Source organism: Solanum tuberosum, unplaced genomic scaffold, assembly GCF_000226075.1.
Source record: "Solanum tuberosum cultivar DM 1-3 516 R44 unplaced genomic scaffold, SolTub_3.0 scf00102, whole genome shotgun sequence".
Lineage (NCBI taxonomy): Eukaryota > Viridiplantae > Streptophyta > Magnoliopsida > Solanales > Solanaceae > Solanum > Solanum tuberosum.
In genome coordinates, this window is record NW_006239028.1 from 1718355 (window position 1) to 1739128 (window position 20774).

The following is a 20774-nucleotide window of genomic DNA, read 5'->3' on the forward strand; positions in this document are numbered from 1 at the left end:
ATTTTCACTCTAAGGACGATTATGCAGGCCGCAATCGTTCGTTAACCAAATTGTTCTCGGGGCACCCTGACAAATGTAGTTGGCTACTGGATAGTCAACGGTCGTTAATTGTCCCAGCCCAAGTAGTATGCTTGGGTCACCAATCCACTTTAAAGAAAACTCAATCTTAGTCATACTAGTATAGAGCAAGACCAAATCCCTGAAATTTAGCGCATTGGCCTAAGATGACCCAATATCCAAGGCGTGTCGGGTCCATTAGAAAGACTACCTTGAGTTCAAAAGGCCCACGGCCCGAACAGACGCTCATACTTACGTGTTTGAAGGATATATGTGTTATTTGACAAAATGTTGTGTCTTGGGTTTAAGGGGTATCTAATTATTTGTATGTTTTTGAAGATAACTAAGCAACACTTGAGTTTCAAAATGGTCACCGAGAAGCCAAACCTTCTCCGTGTGTGGTGGTACAATCTCAATGCATATCAGAAAAGAGAACTTTCCATTCACTTAGGTCACCTTCCGTCGATAATGAATCTCAAAGTCTGGCCTAAGTTCATTGAGGTGGTCACTCGATTTTGAGATGGTGAGAGGATGGTGTTTCGCTTCGGTGATGTTGAAATGACACCAACTGTTGAACAAATCAAAGATTGCCTAGAAAACGTCGAAATGTGCCAGAAAAGGAAAAATTATCCAGATCATCACATTTTGCTACCAGATAAGCCAACCAGCACAGAACTGAAAAACATGTTGTTATTGATAAATGCAGACTGACTAGACACCCCGAGTATTCCATTTGTGAAATTCTATGAACGATGGGGTCGCGAGAGTTATTATAAGAATTTTCCAAATGAGTTTCACAGCCACAATAGTTAGAGTCAAACTCAAACTCTATTATTTGTCGTATGCTTCTTAGGGACGATGCTATTCCCTCAAGCCGAAGGGAATGAAATTGATACTCGGGTTGTCATGGTTACACACGTCATCTTCGAGGGCGTTAGTAAGAAAGGACGAGTTAAGAAATACTTCAACCTAGCCCCGATCATTCTGGCCGACATCTACCGATCTTTGGGTCAATGCAAAAATGGGTTTCCATTTTTTCAAGTTTGTAATATTTTGCTACAGTGGTGGATATCTAAACATCTAATGAAGACATACGAGACTCAGAAACAGAAATAGGCCGAACCACAAAAAGAAAGCCACCTTGACCATTACGAGTTTCATTTGAGCCTCAACAGGTTCAAAATCCACAGCACTAGGAAAGCTTGGGCCAAAGTCTTCCACGACATAAAAGATGGAAACGTACAATGGATGTTTCAAGATTTCATGTCAGAAAAAATAGCTATTCAGGGGGCTAAATGTCATTTCCTAATCCTTCCTGGCATTAGAAGGGTACGACCTTACAATCCTAATAGGGTAATGCGGCAATTCGACAGAAGACAGATTCTACCTTTCAAATGAGACACTAGCCGCTACGTCTTTGACTACAACGGGTGTGACAAGATACCTCACGCCAATGATATTTGTCAAGAATGGGCTAGATGAGTCAACCTAAAAGAGAGCATGGTAGAAACTAGATATGAAGTCGGGTATGTGGATGAATACAAAAAATGGTTGCAGGATGATTTGCGTGATACACTTGACCCGACGCCACGCACGGGCCAACAGATTGAAGATGTCCAGGTAAGGCTCCAAATCCAAGCCTACAATTTTCAACAGGAATGAGATCGAAGAGAGCAAGAGTTTCGGCGTAAGGAGCAAGAATACCTGCATAGGGAACAAGAGTTCCAGCATCGAGAATATGAAAGTCAAAGAGCATTAGCCTTTGCCACGCAAGAGTTAGCTGACGCGAGAGCCTGCCTGATACGTTTGGACTTGAACTTGGATGATCAGCTTAACACCCTCCAGGGCATGTCGATGTCTTCCAAAGCTGTGTTCGCTGAGCCGCATGTGATAACGAGCAAGTTCCTCATTCGTGAAGAAGTGGAAAAAGTGAGAGGAGGAGCAGGCCCTTCAGCATTTTAGTTATCTTATTCCCTTGTGTGGGACTAATATTTTTGTATTTGCAGTTTATCCCTTTCCTAAAAGATGTATCCCTTTGCTTAGCTTTGTAACGAATTCTCTATTGTTTATGAATCTTATTTCGGGGGATGCAACAATGTGTTTTAAAAAGGCGCAATACATCATTCAAATCGCTAGGCCTACCCTGGTCATAAAAGGGTCACATGCATGTTTATGACACGATATTTGTGTGACTTAACTGTTTATGTGATATGTTGCTTTAAATAAGGACATTTTTAACCCACTCCTTTTCAAAATTTTCTGAAAATCTCCACAAATACAAGTCACTACCAAAATTCTATGAGTTTTGAGTTTCTCAGCCAAAAACAAATCCCACTCTATCATCTCATGAAAGGTAAAATTGCAGCTAAGATGGAAAAAGGCAAGAGTATCGATGTAAAGCTGACTGAAGAGGATTTGAGGATGGAATTGCAGCGGCTCAGACAGGAGATTCAAGAAACCAGAGAAATGAGAATAGAAGTGGTCGGTTAAAATTGGATTCGTCAATTTCATTTTCCTCGAATTTCTTTCATCAATCCAAGTCAAACGAAGGACAATTATTGACATCCAATTTTGGACCTCCACAATATAAACTAATCATCGAACTTCCTAAATTCTAAATGATTTGAAATAATTGGCTTTATAAAATTAAAAATAATTTCAAGTCATTTTAAGTAGTTTTGTCATTGTTATAAATTTTAAAATAATAAATGTGATATTTTATATAATTATGTGTCTAATTAGTATATTTTATGAATGTTCAAAAATTGTCTCAAAAGGATTTTAGTCTTATTTAAATATTTGGTTATTTAATTTAAGTTAATTAATAGCTTATATTTTGAGTTAATTAGTTTATAATTAAGTTAATTATTATATAATTATGTGTCTAATTAGTATATTCTATGAATATTCGAAAATTGTCTCAAAAGGATTTTACCTTTATTTTATTTGATTATTTAGTCGTTTACAGTGTTAAATTAATTAGTTTATAATTAAGTTAATTATTTTATTTTATTAAGATTTAAGAAGCTCGTTAATTAATTAATATCAATTTGTCTTATTTAATTACTAGCCGAATCTATCTCAACTAAATCAAATTGGCTAAGATTTTCCTAATCCCCTTACAACCAAACCGACCCCACCCTTTATTCTTTTTCTAGCCAATTCCCTCTCCCTTCACATTAACAATACAATACATACATGTACCAACCGACCCATTCCAATAAAATAATAACAACAACAGCATACACCAAACTGACCCCACTCCTTTTTCCCTTTTAATTTCTAACATACAATACATACAATTCCAAACATTCATACATATAATACAGCAAACAAATCAAACCGACCCCACTCGTGTTCTCCTTCTTCTTCATCAAAGACCAAAACGTTAAAGCAGCAACATCTGTGTATAGCAGCAACGTAGCTCACAGCAGTAGCAGCACACGCAACGCCCAAACGACCCATACGTGATTTCTTTTTTTTCACGCGTCAAAATAGACGGAAAACTGCCAATGTCTTCATCAACAGTGTAGCAAAACTTGCAATTACATCCTGTAGCAGCTGCGAAAAATCACCCTTGACTCGCGTGGATGGGCGCCACGTCGAGCACAAGGGCGGTGGGTTCGATCTAAGCCGTCCACGTTGATCCTTTCATCCAGATTTCATGGGATTTGGGGTGAAATCTCGTGCAAATCCAACTACCCCCTATTCTGGATTTTTGAATTTTGAAACCGAAGGAGAATTCCATTTTTTGACCTTTGTTCCAATCCGATTTTCATCCCGTGAACTCCCCTATAAATACCCTTCATCTTCATTGTTAAAAGGGTTGGAAATTTTTAACTAAGGAAAACATAATACTTTAAGGAAGAATAGCCAAAATACATTCTAAATACTCTAAAAAAAACAGAGAGATTTTCTTATTCGTTGATTTGTGTCCGAGTTTTGTGGAAGAAGTCACGTTCCCCTGCTCGTCTCCCATGTTCGCTACCCGGAGAAAGGTAGCTTTTTATCCTTCGTAACTTTCTTTTGCCTCTTCCTTCTATTCGAAATGATATCGTGATGTTTGAAATTTATATTTTTGGGTTGCTGGTTGTTGGCTGCTATTAAATTGATGTTGCTTGTGTGATATATCCATTCTTGTATGATCCCGTTAGTTAGTCGAGTCAAAGTTAGTGAGTTTGCATCTAAGTGTTGATGTTTCCAGTCTATTAGATGTGACCATTCTTTTCCTCCGTTTTCTTTAAATTTTCGTGATTATGTAGCAATTATCTTGTCATGTTTGAACTAGTTTTGATGTTAAGATTGCATATTTGAAATTCCATTGTGTTGAACTTTTCATGATTTACTAATCAGTGACCTTCATATGATTTGCAATCAGTTTAAGTACGGTATGAAATTAGTATATTGATTTTTCATATTCGATAAAGTTTCCTATGTGTAGTTAAAATAATAGCATGTTATTGTTAATATTCTTCATCTGTCACGCTTGGCTATGAGTTTATTCCATCGTTGTCACTGCTTCTTTTGTTGGAAAGCTCCAAACTCTATTGCTTTTAATTATTTAGTCCTAATATGCTTTTAGATGATATAACATATGTCAAAATATGGTTAATGTCTACAGTATTTCTTTTGTTAAAACTGAAGCTGAAAAAATATAATAATAATAATAATAATAAATAAACAAGTGGTAAGAGCGAGATGAGTAATTTTCATATTTGGGAGCTTGTTATTCTGGAAATGGACATATGTGTATGTAGGCGTGCATGAGTTTGTTAGTTATAATTGCACATGATTATGAAATAAGCATGGTCTGTTGACTTCTCTTTATATATAGTAGAATAATAATGGAGTGTAGGGTATAACTTCCGTTTTACTTAAAAAATACATGTTGTGTGAAGCGTGATATTTTACAAATCTCATTGTGCTCTCATAATTATTTTCTGTCAATTGATTGCTATGTTATTTAATTTCAATTTATTCATTTTGTTTTATTAAGTACTAGAAGAGTGAGTAAAGATTTGGATATCGACATGTGTGATTACTGTAATTATCTATTTTTTATGATGTTTGTATTTTCATTAAGTGTTGCTTTAGGCGTTAATCCTTTCATATTTTTACAAATAATCTCTCTTTGGTTCTAATTTCCATGGCACCTCTTGAATTGGTTAATTTTAAATAAATTTTGGCATAAAATTTGTAATAATGATAATAGGAAAATTTACGTATTTGAAAACTACGCAAAATAAAATAAAAATATTGCAAGTTATAATAATAAACCACTCTAAAATATATAAAATGCATTTTGACTAACCGTTTAGAGTGTATTTTTCCATCTAAATAGTACTTTTTAGATAGGTTTTGAATATCTATGTTTTAAATTTAAATATTAATATTTTAATCTGATTTAATTTCAAAAATTTATGACAAGCATTTGAAATGAAGGGAGTAGTGAATTACCTCCTTATTTAAACTACGTGACTATTTTTCGAAAACTATGTACTTTAATTTTTAAAAAGTCTATTGGACTTAATCATATTGATTTATAGTTAACCTGCTTACCTTTATATTGTGATATACATACTCCAATCACATATAAAAATATTATTAGTATAAGAGGCAATTGCAAATAATTCAGAGCATCAAATTATGATAATAAGTTCTTTTTTAAAAATAAATAAATAAATAAATAATAATAATAATAAAAATAAATTAAATGTGAATAGAGATAGGGAATAAAAGAAACCTCTATTAATGGAAGCAAATTGAACCCTTCATTTCAATTATAAAAGATAGTGATCAATCCTTTAGTTTATACTCTTCTATGTTATTAAATTAACATATATTTTTATGTAGGACCCGTGCTTGCACGGGTTTGCCGTCGTCTAGTACTTGAAATATGTTTAAGTATGTGCCCTTGGATACATTACTGTTTACTATTTTATAATCGATGAATCATGTTATCGTTTAGAGCTAAGGTGTGAAAGATCTTATTAATATTGTATACTAATTTTTTTTCATTTTCTTGTTGCATGTGAAATCTGCCTGAGTCCTCATGGATTCTATCCTTGCATTTTCTCATAGGGCCACAAAGGCCCAATCCTTTATTTGAGTCTACCGACCATTTAAAATCGACGTACAGGTGTTCGGAGCAGATACACGAGATTTGTATACACTAGTACACATCTAGTGTATACGAAAGAGGGAAATAGGCCTAAAGGACCCAAATTCCGCACAAAAAAGTTGTATTTTGTTATTTTGAGCCTAAGCCCTTGTCCTTTTAATTGCTATTATAGTGTTAGTTTAGGACAGGTACAAGCGATTCAAATGGGTCAAAGACCCAAAATGAAAATGAGCCCAAATACTGGCCTAGACAGATAGGAAAACCAGATTTGGGACCAAATCTCTATCTCTCTTTGCTTTATTGTGTTTGTTTACTTGTTAATATTTGTTGTTAAGCTTAAGGTCGAAAAATTCAAATCCCCGAAAGACACCTATTTCGAATTAATTACTTAACTAAATTATTCATCTTTTACTCAACTTAAAAAATAAAATAAACAAATAAGTTTACAAAATATTTCGCTTAGATATATTTCAATATTTTCCCCTTAAAATGGTCTTAACTACAAAATAGTTCAATTTTGCAATTCAAGCTAAGTTAAGATTATTTTTAGCCAAATAATTAATCGCCGGATAATTGCGTATTAGTGGGCATTTTGGGTGCTTTAAACCCCTTCCCAAAATGCTAATAAGAACCTCAAACCCTTTGTATATTTTCAATTGATTTTTGTTTAATCTGTTGAAAAAATCGATTTTCTTAATTTCACCTTAAAAATTAAGTGGTGACTCTTAAACCAGTCAAATCTATCATTTTTAAACAAAATGGGCACTACTACAAAAAAAACTTTTTAACAGCTAAAAAAACCTTATATTTTGTTGATAAATATTTATTTGTTGCAGTGGCTAGAAACACTATAACAAATTTCTTGATTATTTATAACGTTTGGCTAAGCAATCTCTTGATAAATAATAACGAAATTTATTGATGATTTTCGATTGTCAAACAATTTCTTAGTCAACCATGATAAATGCCGGAACACACAGTTCTTTGAACAAGTGAAACAGTTTCTTCTTCTCTTTGTTACGATAACAAACTTCTCCAAAGCCACTACATTCTTTTGTAGAAACTTCAAAGGTTCAAAAAGTTTACAAAACTCTGCTTCAAACCACACCTTCAAACGTGATATTAGGTAGCCGACAATCTTAACATTCTTGAGATTGGAAAACAGTGTTTGAAATCCAACTCGGCAAATTGATGTTATATATCAACTTCGGCAAAATATATATCCTAGCTCAAGCTGGCAGGGGATAGTAAAACTCAACTTTGATGTGTATGTTGAGTGACTCTAAAAGAGGCGAGGTTCGCAAAAGGCTGGCTATTTCATACATATTTTCCTTTTTTACATGCATTTACAGAGTTAGACATTTGCATTTCAATTCTGGAAGCATCACTTCGTCAAGTACTCAAGTTTCATCATGAACACAATCTCTGAAAATCATCGTCCAATTATTAGCTCGGTTGCGTATCTCAACTTTTAAAGGTAGTCCAAAATAAGGTTTCCGATAGCTTAGAAAGGTTGGAGATCACCTTAAAGTCATGAACTATATCTATATGTATAGTTGACTGAGCCAAAATGAAAAATCTCAAGGAAACTTTCGCATCCTCCCCACAATACAAAAATAAGTGTATATTATGTATTATTAAATAAGTTGCTTGTAAAATTTTAAAATATCATAAGATCAAGATCCAATATTAAGTATTTAGAGTTCTTTACACATCCATGGATATAAAAATCATTTATCACCTCTATGCAACCCTAAGAAGCGTAAAAGAGAAAGAGAAGGAGTTAGATAAGAATATAAGATGAAAGAATATCGAGAAGTAGAAAGAACATACCAAAAGACAAAACTACCCTCACTTTTTTATTTTAATATCAAAATTAGAAATATGTCCAACTTTTATTGCATAATGTACAATAAAGTTAAGTTGTGGTCGTCCTAACCTTTCATGCTTCTATATAGTAGTAAAAATATATATTAATCTCACTCATTCCAAACTTGTCAACCCAACAACAAATTAAGTGGCACTATAACTTAATCTCAAAACTATTTGATGTTATCCTTTACACCAAACGACCCTTTAAGAATGTACACATATTCTCAACACTTCGATTCTTCTATTTTTATCTCCTTATTTATTTTCCTTTAAGCATCAAAGCCCATAAAATGAGGGTAATTAGCATGACTATTTTTTTTCTTTTTTTATGTTACTAGCCTAAAACACATCTACACTGGAGTATTGGTTTTGTTGCGATTTCACATTTTAACTATTAGTTATTTCATTCTTGTCTTAAATTCTGAACTATCACCATCTATATATTAAAATATATTTGAATTATCAATTATTTTCTTTTTCTATTTGAAATATTATGACTGCAGTGTTAGAATAGAAAAATATAACAACTGATAGTTCAGATATGCTTTAATACATAAATAATACTTGTTCACGAAAAAATAATAATTTAGATATGTGTCTTATGCCGTTATCGTTTTTTTTTTTTTGGTTGTTGTTGTCATTCTAATACCTTAGCAGTTACTATTTTTAATTATCTTTGTAATACCCATGTGATACTGTTTTGAATTTTGATTGTATTGACGTGCTCTTAAAAATTGGGCAGCAAAAGGTAGTTGTCAGATTATCTTTGAATGGAAATTATCAGAAATATCGGTCCAAGGCCTTCAAGGTTACTATTTATATTTCCCTTTGCCATGTGTAAAAGATGTTAGTGTGACATTTTAATATTCTAAAATATATTAAATTTTGCAATATTTTGCATAGTCACACAAATATTGATTTCTGGCCGTTGGTTGACTTCTCACTTTTCATAGGTTACAAAATGTTGGATGTAATAACAATCATAATTGTTGCATTACTCCAAATGGAGTTAGTGCATATGTTACAAACTTTTTGGTGCAGCAGCAAGCCGTTGGTGGCTTAGTGATTCATTATTCCATTCTTTACTCCTTCATTATCCATGTAACCTATGTAACTCCTAAGGCTATTATCTTCACTATTTACTACACCATTATCTTCCTATTCATTGCTAGGAAGACTTCTTCTAGTATAAATAGTGGTGATCTTCATTTGGTTTGTGACACACAATACAACAAGAAAATATAGAGTGTATAAGGTTTGTCAAAAAGAGAGTTCTTATTAGTTGAAAGGAGGTGTTCTTTTTTGTGGAGCTTTGGACTCAACTCTTGTCCAGAGTTGTTGAGTTATATTTTGTGATTAGGCTGTTGTATCCTGGAGGGGAAGGTTGCAAAAGGTTTTAAACAACTAGAAGGCCTAGAATTGGACCGGTGAAAATATTTGCTGCAGTGGGCTTGAATCTCCTTAAAGAGAGCGAGATATCCGCGCCTCAACCTGAAGAGTATTTATTTCTTCTATTTTTATTTTCAATTGTAATCTTGTATTTTTGTTATCTTGCAAGTTTTTCACTAACAAAAGATGTTTAGTCGTGTAAAAATCTTTGATACATTTTTGTATAAGTTAAAGTCAATTTATTTCAAATACCAATATTTTCTAGACTACCAAGTTAGATATTACTAAATGTGATAGTAATATTTTTGAAGGTTTTAACCCAAAAAAAAAAAAATTGTTGAGCAGGAAATTTCCCCTAAAAATTCAACTTATCATCATGTGATGTGTTACATTGTTTCATTTCTTTATAAAAATCAATGCAAAAAACTTATTCACATCGATACATCCAATATTTTCTATATATTTAAGTCGAGTGTTTTTATTTGATGTACAAAACAATATATATGACGACGATTTGAGTATAGGAGTCTAAATTTTTAAAAAAATTCAAACTTTTAGCGTCTACATATATATGATGAAGAGGTGGTGGGTGGATTGCCATACACGCAAAGCCCACGGTTTGATTTGATAAGCTCGTGGACTTAATTTAGCGATTTGTGATTACTTTTCTCTTCCTAATTACATTGCACAAGTCATTAATAATTATATCCTACAACTTATATTGGGAGCGTCACTCCTGAATGAGCTCTGCAATGTATGATTTAAAAAATTTAATCAAAATTTTAATGTGAGTTTCGGACACTGGACGGAAAAAAAAAACATCCTCCACGACCTCCCAATAGTTTCGAAGATACTTCATATTTAATTTATTAAATTAACTTAAATTGGTCGACAAAAAAAAGAACATTATTTTCCATCTGAACACTTCTCTAGAATACTTTACATAGAAGAAGTATATTTATTTTATGTGAGCCCTTCGGTCTTTTTATTTGTTTTTTTAAAAAAAATTTAAAAAATAAATGACAAGCCTCCCTCATTGCTTAATACTTTCGTTTAAATTATAAAATAAATATAAAGGCATAATAACCTAATAAGCTTAACCATGATTAAATACTTTGTCTTTCATCCAGAATCATTTAACAAAAAAAATGCTATGTAGGGTGCCATGTACGTAGGACGAATGTGTCTATTTGTTTAATTTTATGCAAGTTTAAGTGTCTACTTATGCACATCCAAAGTTAAAGATCATAGTTATTAGCTAGCGTCAAGTTAAGGATCATATTTATATATTATGCCAAATTTAGCTTGTCCATTACATATTAATATGACGATATGATTAAGTCATATACATGACGTATATAAGTTGAGTATAATTTATTATGTCGTAGTTTCCAGGGTTTGATAGGATGACTTTCCTAATTTTTGTGGTGTTGAATCTCCGTAATTCACAATTTTCCTCAAATATAACTAACAAAGCTTATTTAATTAATTATTTGACAGATTAAAACGGCTCAAGACTACATATGAAGAAAATTCTTTGAACTTATCCAAAATATAATGGATCATTTTTGTCATTTTCTCTTTGTCATTTTTGTCTAGCCATTTTTTTTTTGGGTCTTAAATACGTGTTTTTTTTCATCTATAAATACTCCAAATTTAAAAATTGTCGATCTCCAAGCCAATTTCTCATCATTTCAAGAATTATAAATCTTTCCCTACTAAATTAGGACTATATTGTAAAACAAGTTTTCCACCAAGGACTAGCAAAAATGAAAGTATGCATGTCTTAATTTTTAAGTATACTTAATTTAGTCTAAGTCTTAATTAATTAGCTCTATAACATATTGCATTACTTTATTTCTTATATTTGTGGTATTAGTTGAATTGTGATTACTTACATAGATTCATAATTAAATTGGACAGCAAAGGGCGTTTATCAAATTATTCATTGATAGGAATAATCGGAAATCTCGGACAAAGGCCTTCAAAATTGCTGTTTCTCAACCAGGTATTTATTCGTCTCCGTTCAGTTTCTTGATTTTAACTATTCAAATCTAAAACTTGTGAAACTCATTTTCTTATATGTTTTATCGTGGGTGAATAAACTAAATTAGCTCATAAAAATATGATACACGTCATCATATCCAGGTTTAGGCAAGTTGAGGCGCAGATCGATTGTTGAGCTTGAATTGGGCCAAATATTTAATACAAGTAGCAAAATGTTTGGACAAAAATTATTTTTGATATACCTTAGGTATCCCCATGTCAAAGATATATTAAGTTTTATATAATACATAAACATAAACATGATCCTTAACTTGGCTTCAACGGACAACTATGCCCTCTAACTTTGAGTATGCACAAGTAGGCACTTAAACTTGTATAAAATTTAACAAGTAGACACACGTGTCCTACATGGCACCCTATATGAAAATTTTGTGTCCTACGTGGCGTCCTACATGTATTATGCTGTTTAGGACATGTGTGTCTACTTATTCAATTTTATACAAGTTTAAGTGCCTACTTGTGCATACCTAAAGTTGGAGGGCATAGTTGTCCGCTGAAGCCTAATTAAGGGCTATGTTTATGTATTATGCCATTTTTATTCTTTTGATAAATACCACCTATTTGTTTATCATATTTTGATCCAGTTCATTTCAATTTACATAACTAGAAAAATTAATAAGAACCCATCCATTTATTAATTTTGTTCATATAGAGCATTTCAAATTCAGTACAACTCGTCCATTTAATATCATCGTGATCTTATTGGTGTATGCTTTTACATATATAGGGGTGGAATCAGCAGCTATAAAGGAAGGTGAAGATTTCCAATTAGAAGTAGTGGGAGACATTGACGCAGTAGATCTTACGAACTGCCTCAGGAAGAAATTGGGCCACGCTCAGCTACTGAGCGTTGGCCCTGTTGTCGTTGTTACTGATAGTGACAACGACAACGACAACGACAACTTGGGAGGGGGTACAGGTTTCGATGCAAATCCGCAACCCCATAGTTACCCATATTTTGGCGTACCTCAATACCAAGTTTATGAAGTTAGCGACCCGAACCCGGAATGTTGCTCCATTATGTGAAATGTTAATTACTTGGATTATATTGCATGAAATGTAACGGTCTATATGTCGGAGCAAATTAATCAATCGATGATTGGCTGTTTTGATTTCTATTTTACAAGTTTTTGTTTCGAGAGAAATATTGAAAACACCCCTAAACTCGATCTGAATTATTTGTTTCATTTTCGAACTATCGACAATCTTAAAAATACTCATTTACTTGACTAACTGAACTTAAATACACCCCTATCTTGCAACATAATGAAACACACACCCTAAATTCTCGCTAAGGTTAGGGGTGTTTTCAACACCTCTCTCGGCTCTTTATTAAGAGTTTCATGCTTTTACAAGAGTTTGAGACCACTTGTTATGTCGTGTGTCAGATTGAGTGTGTATCTAAGTTTAGATAGTCAAATCGAAGGGTGTTTTCAAGGCGTTTAGTAGTTTAGGAATAAAACTAATAATTTGCATCAAGTTGAGTAGTATTTTCAATACTTTATCTCTTCTATTTTTGTTCATTTTTGGATGATCATTTATAGTGTTAAATTTTTTGGAAATAGTCTACGATCATACTTCTGCTAAATTAAAGAAAATGTTAATACTTTAATTTAAAGTATATTGGTGCTTTAATAATGCATGCTTGTTAAACATGATTAATTTGATGTTGAGGTTTTTTGTTTTAACATGTGGGTTGGATTTTAAAGGCATCGTTTGGAGATGTATATGAAATCATGAAACGAAATCAAATTGATCTGATATGAAGTTTTCTTTGAACATGTAATTTGAATTTCTTAAGTTATATTTTTTTTCACAAACATAAAAGTACCCAACAAGCTGTGAACTATCAAAATTTTCTCAATTCTTATATAATCTTACCAAGTAAACAAATTATAGTTCATAAACAACACATCAAAATACCGTAAAGCTGCGAAAACAAAAATTCACCAACAAAAAAATAGTACCAACAATAGTAAAACTATGAGATGCATAATAAGAAAAGAAGCATTTCAGACTAGAAAATCACAACAGGTAATCGATCGATCCACTAGTTAGATCATCAATAGCTCCGATTTAGAGACCACATCTTATTATACATATAAGTTATATATTCCAATTAAGTATTTGGCATTCACATTATGGAGCAACATTCTGGATTCGGGCCTGTATTTTCGTAAACTTGGTATTGAGGTATGCCACGGTAAATATTGAGTTGCGGTGGCTGATGATCAGCCATCGCAGAAAAAGCATGGGGCCTTTCGTTGTTGTTGTTACTGAATGTAGCAGCAGCAACAGGCCCAACGCTCACCAATTGGGCCTGACCCAATTTCTTCTTGAGGCAGTTGGTAAGAATTACTGCGTCAATATAGTCTCCCACCACTTCTAATTTGTAATTTTCAAGTCCACCTCCCTGCATAACTGCTGATATCACCCCTAAGTAAAAATCCACCAATTATTATAAGCGGTACTAAAGATTAAGCCGAAGAAGAATTATAACTAGAATTCTTCGCTCAGGCCCTTTGGTAGGCCCTTTGTACCAAGAAGTAAGTTCAGAATATAGGATAATGGACTCGTCCATTATAAGTTATTAGTTTATGGAGCTATCTCCCATAAGGAAACGGGACAAGTGTTAAATAAGCGAGTTAAATTGAATTTGAATAAGTACTTTAATTATGTTTATTAAAAATTTTAGCTTCGTCACCGACTGTTGCCAATCTATCCAACCTAACTAAGTTTATATTTTTTTTTTGCTTACTTGCTTATAATTTTTATAGTTACCAAACAAAATTATAAAACTTCATTTTCTTTAATATAACTCTATCTAACATATCAAATAATTTATGTAAAGAAATATTTTGCCAAATTTTATTATGGGAGACGAAGAAGTAGGTACCTGGTTGAGAAACAGCTATCTTGAAGGCTTTGGTCCTAGATTTCTGATCATTCCCATTTATGTATAGTTTGATAACTACTTTTTGCTGTCCAATTTATGAATTTATGTCAGCAATTACAACTCAACCAATACCACAAATATATTTATTGTATAAATAAATATAACAAGTATATATATATATATATATATATATATATATAAAACACGTTAGATTAAGATTATAATTTTAAAAAAAAAAAAGACATGCATACTCTCATTTTTACTAATATTCTTGATGGTTTGCAATATAATAATTTAATAGGGAAATAGTGGAGAATGAGTGTCCTATATTTATAGTTGGCCTTAAAAGCACGGAAAAAACACGTAAAGATTTTAATAGAGAAATAATGAAAATGGTCCCTAATGTTTGAGTAGGTTCAAAGTAGTCTCTTAAAATTATACTTTTAAGTAATTTTGAGTCTTCTAATTTTTTTTTTCAAAATTGGCACGTTTAGTTTCCTTATATTATAACAAGAAGCTTCGCCAATTATATTCGAGCGGAGTTGTGAAAAAAGAGATGTAAATCTTAATAAAAACAATGACACTAAAAACATTTCATATGTGATTTTCGATCAGGGCTAAGCCAGAGTGTTGATTACAGGTTCAATCGAACTCAGTAACTTTGGTTCAAATTTTAAATTTGTAGAAAGAAATTCATTAAATATGTACAAATTATTAGTTTATAACTCAATAACTTAACAATATTAAAACTTTGAAGTCATAAACTTCAAATTTAAACTGTCTCTCTCTGTTTTCAACTAAATATTTTTGTTTTCCACTATTCCCACGATCAAATTTTGTATGTTAGATATTTGATCGAGATAAAAAAATTGTTCGATTTTGAAAAATTAAACTGACCAAATATATTTAGGAAACTATTTGAACATTACCACAAAATTACGAGACTGATTTTGTTATGTCATGGATATGACATAATCATTAATTTTGATGTAAAGGCCGGACCAATGATGTTTTTCCATGAAACTAGATAAGTAATTATCCTTTAATTTATGTTTGATAAATAAACTTTATTGGTTGTTTTAATAATTTTTTGTCAATTTTCCCTTTTTCCTTTTGAATTTATAGAAAATTAATTAGACATCTTCCATACAATCCCCATAAAATAAAAGTCATGGCAGTAAGTGAGAATTAAAGAATTAATTTAGCCGCAATACTGGAAAAATACTTTGTAGACACGGCCAAATGAAATTGCTCGCTAAATTACAATAAGCTTCTTTCTGATTTCCTCGCCGTAGTTTTCATGTTTCACTTATCGAGAATCAGAATAATTTCTTGAGCTAATTAAATTAGATTAATTCATTTTTTACTATATCAATTTGGATATTTAAAAATTATACGAGAAATACTATGAAAATATAAGTTGCAAAAATTGATGAAACTATATATATTAAAATGTTTGTTGAATTTCATGTAGTTTGGCACTCAAAAACTAATAAATGACCAGTATTTTAGGATGGAGAGAGTATGCACTACTACAATGATCAATAGCTTCCAATTTCTTATTCCCAAAAATTACAAACATTTTTTTTTTCTGAATAATGAATAGTACTCGAGGGCTGCACTGAAGTGCACTTTTCAGTTTATTTACTTTTTCCTTGTCTATTATTTTAAAAATAATTTTTTATTTCTACTGATTATTTATAATATATCAAGAAAAGATATATTATTTTTGTTTTACTGTTTGCATAATTACTTATTTTTTCAATTATTTTAAAACTTTATACTAAACATCAAAAGTATTAAATCATAATTAATTAAACTTATTCTAATATTTAAATATATATATATATATATATATGTCCATTTCCATTATCCATTACATATATATAAGTGACAATAACCAGCCGGTCATGGTCGACATGCCTGCCTGACAGCTGCACTATTTTCTCTTTTTTGGTGGTTCTGTCGTTTTAATTTGTTTGTCTTGTTTTTTAATTTTTTAAATGTTTAAAAAAAAATATTATAAATCATAATAATTGAATACTATAAAAAAATCGATTGATTCATAAAATTAATCTATCTGTGTCACTTAAAATGGGATAAAAGAAGGAACATGTATTATTTAATTTGAAAACTTCGTAGAAAGTATTGTAAATCTCAATAATTAATAACAATTGATTGACTTTTGAAATTCTATTTGTGCTACTAGATACATTGGATAAAAGAAGTAACATATATTATTAAAAATTTACGTAAAAAGTACTATAAATTACAATAATCAAAAGAAGTAACATATAATATTTAATTTGGAAACTGTTTAGAAAATATTATAAATATCAGTAATTAACAACATTTGATTGACTCTTAAAATTCTATATGTGTTACATACATTGAGACAGGAGAAGTAATATATATTATTTAAAAATTATGTAAAAATATAATAAATTACAATAATTAACAACTTAAAATATTTAAAAATTATATTAAAATTTAATTGACTATCTAAATTCTATCTATGTCACATAAAGTGAGACAAAAAAATAACATATACTTAGATCTGTGCTAGCACGGACACTGATATCTAGTAATAATTATAAAAAGGCATTTAGTAGTGTTGCTTTTGTTGTTGTTTCTTCTTCTTTCTTTTTGGTATAGACCAAGTCAATAAACGACTAGTTAATTCAATAAATTACCTGTACTTGGATCTTCGAAATTATTAGAGGATGTAGCTTTCAATGACTATTCCCGGTGTTAGAAGGATGGAGGCAAGTTGATGGTAATTTCTGAAGAATTTAACAAAATAACAAGTAGTGGCAATTTGGATATATAAATAAAGTAAAAATTACACAAAATTCATAGTGTTAAGAGTTACTAACATTTTGTTCCTATTTTTTTCCGAATTACCAAAATCTTTTAAAATTTAAAGATTTCAGATATATTACTCAACGTTCCGATACATCGCGTTTCGATACATTACCTTTGATACAAGATACACATGTCCCCACACATTATCTTTGTTGATACAAGAAACACTTATCTCGATACATCGCAACCCGATACATCACGTAAGAGTGATGTATCCGAGAATAGGAGAGAGAGTGAGAAAAATAGAAATTTTTATAATTTTTCAAATAATAGGAAATTTTTAAAAATATGATAAAATAAATTGGATATTTAATTCATTTTTCCATTAATGAATATATATAATCCTTCCGACTTAGACAACTTTTCCTTAAGTTTTGAAGAGAAGTCATTTTCCTTAAATTTGAGGAAAATAAGTTGATTTGGAAAATATTTTCCAAAACATTTAACCCAACCAAATATGAAAAAATTGAAAAATATTTTCCAAAAAACATGAAAATGTTTTCCTTCATACCAAACACACACTAAATTGTCTTTATTTGCAAAGGTTCCATAGTTAGTGGGCTTTGCTACTCGAAGAGGATAAATAAAGAGTCATTCGCACTTTTGGCACTATTTCAGTATTTTTATGCTACTTGTTTAACTTGAGTCGAGGGTCTGTCAAAAACAATATATATTTACCTATCTTGTAAAGGATTAAGGATACCTATGTACTATTCTTATAGACTCACTTGTAAAATTACACTAAGAGGATATTTGGATTGGCTTAAAAGTTGGTCAAACCTACTTTTAAGTTAATTTTTGACTTAGAAGTGTTTGACAAATATAAAAAAGGGAAAACTACATAAATCCCACTAGTTTAGGTTCTAATTATTAATATTCCCAATAGTTTCAAATATTACTTCATATACCATATTTCGTACTTAGGATACATGAGTCTGAATCCGCGAGATACATGTATTTGTTGAATTTAAAATAAAGATACATATTTTATTTATTTAAATTAATTGGTTGTAACTAATTTCCTTAATTAGAGGAATAGTTGAGGATTTTCAGAATATATGGACAATTAATTATAAAAATTTAAATTAATCAAATCTCTTAATATAAGGCAAAAATCAAGGAGTGTATCTATGTTTAATTAATTTAATTTTTATTTAGTCTTTTGAAATTAATAAATTCTTTAATATTATTAATAAAGACAAAAACATGTATATCTTGGTCATGTATTTTGATCAATTTCATTTTATTACTCTTTGAATAATAAATTCATTAATTTGATGTATTTATTATCAATATATAATGTATCCAACAAACTAAGCACTTAGATACATGAGTATCATACAAGTGCATTCATATGTATCATAGAAGTATCTAGTATTAATTTCATGTATTTGTTATACGTATCTAGTATTAATCTCATGTATCTATTTATATGATCTAATATTTATTTCATGCATCTTTTATATGTATATTGTGATGTATCAAGTATCAATTCCATACGTTATATCCAATAAACATGTATCTCAGATACATAGTAAGTATATACATCTAACTATGTGTATCTAAATATGGATGTAACTGAAACACATAAATTTAGGAACAAATCATAACTGTAGAGTATTTGTTGTATCATTAATAAAAAAAAAGTAAAAATCAAATTTCTTCCTTTTTTTAGGATCTGATTTTTTTTCTCATAGATACTGGCAATCTAACTCAGATACATTAACTCTTAACTAGATACATGCACATCTAGTACCCTTTGTATCTCTTTCCTCTTCTACAGATGCCAACGCCACCTCCATTGCACGTTTCCTTGCCATCATGAAATCGTCATCTCCAACAAAAACTTCAGCAAACTAGCAGGAAATCGGTCATTCCTCATTGCGCTCTTCTCCTAGATACACTGAGGAATTGAAACTTGATGATGTTGAACATATTGTTATACTGTCCTTGAATGAGAGGTAGATATCTTAACCTTTTTCATATAAGTATTATTATTGTTGTATTCACGAATTTCTTCCCTTGGTTTAGCGTGTTTTATTACGTCCCTTGAAGAAGGATGTAATTCCAATCCCCTCAATTTTGATTCGGCGGTTAGCATCGTGATCATTACCTTATTTGTCATCTCAAAAGTGAAGGATACACAAAAATTGTCATGCACTTGAACCTCCTGTCCATTATAAGTGGGATCAATACTCGCTCATTGCATTGCACCAGAATGTTGTGACCTTTAATGATAATCATTACCTTATGTATCCATTCAGATTTCTGGAGAAAACATCGATGGAGATTGGTAGAAGGGGACAATTGTGAAAATAAGAAGACTGTAGAAAATTCTTTGAATTTGATTGATGAAAATTCTGTACAATTACACTATATTTATACGAGTATATTGCTAACTAACTGCACAACTGGCTATCTCTAATTGGTCTACCTATAACAAATTAAGGGATGTGACTCTATCTAATTGTATCTTTTAAAATATATGGTATAAAATATTAAAAGTGGTAATATATGTAATTGTTTGGAAGTAGAGGTAATATTAGTATATATACTAAGGATGTATGTCTAGTTAAGTAGTTTCAATAAGTTAGAAAGTGTGTGACAAGGTTTAAAATGACGGTTTAAAATGACTTAAAATAAGTTAAAAACCAAAAGTAGATATACCCCTACTTTTTATTTTTGACTTAAAAGTTATTTCAATTTGACTTTTTATTTTTGACTTAAAAGCTATTTTTTTTAAGCCAATCCAAACGGACTCTAAATATATTGTTATTGTTATTGAAGTTACATTTAAACATACATTTTACTTGGAAACATTTTGAAATGTTGTGGGTGGAAGATAACTTTCACTCAGATCAGTTTTGGAACTTGATTTTTTTTCTCCATAAACTAATCACATTTCATAAACAAAGAAAAAATTTTGTTAAAAAAATATTTGTAAAATTTATGATCGCTAAATGTCACCCATAAGCTAATGAATGGTCACATGGGGAAACCGACTTTTTTCTCTACATCGTGGTCTTAACTATCTATGGCACATATACTTACTTGAAGTCTCATTTTACGTAATGGACTTTGAGTGGATACATAATATAAGAAAGAAGATTTTTTTTTTTTTTGAAATTTGTAATTTAAGCATATTATAAATATCTATATAGTTATAAATATGAGAAATTAAAAGTTGTTATCTTTCGTCCACCTTGACTATCTAACTTGAAAGAAGATAAATGATGTGTTTCATTTTATTAAAAGGCACTTGAAAACACGAGTTAAAAGAAAATTGAATTGAAATTTGAATGTGTCAAGTACAAACACTTTATTGCGTATTAAATCAATTAGAACAAATAATAATTTGAATGACTAATTAATTGAATTTTAGAAATATATTATATTTAAAAATTACTTAAGAAATGCTAGAAGACGTAAGAATTAACAATTTAAAATAATTTTAAAAACATACAAATAAATCGTGGTTAAAAAGTATCATTATTATATATATATATA

General features: G+C 30.7%; 1 protein-coding gene across 1 annotated transcript; it reads left to right on the plus strand.

Annotated features, from left to right (window-relative positions):
• Window positions 1-2427: 2427 nt before the first annotated feature.
• LOC107060883 (uncharacterized) lies at window positions 2428-12605 on the plus strand. Its single transcript, XM_015309360.1, has 3 exons — window positions 2428-2538; window positions 11363-11447; window positions 12234-12605. The coding sequence occupies exons 1-3, from the start codon at window positions 2428-2430 to the stop codon at window positions 12530-12532; spliced, it is 495 nt and encodes a 164-aa protein (XP_015164846.1). The 3' UTR covers window positions 12533-12605.
• The last annotated feature ends 8169 nt before the right edge of the window (window positions 12606-20774 follow it).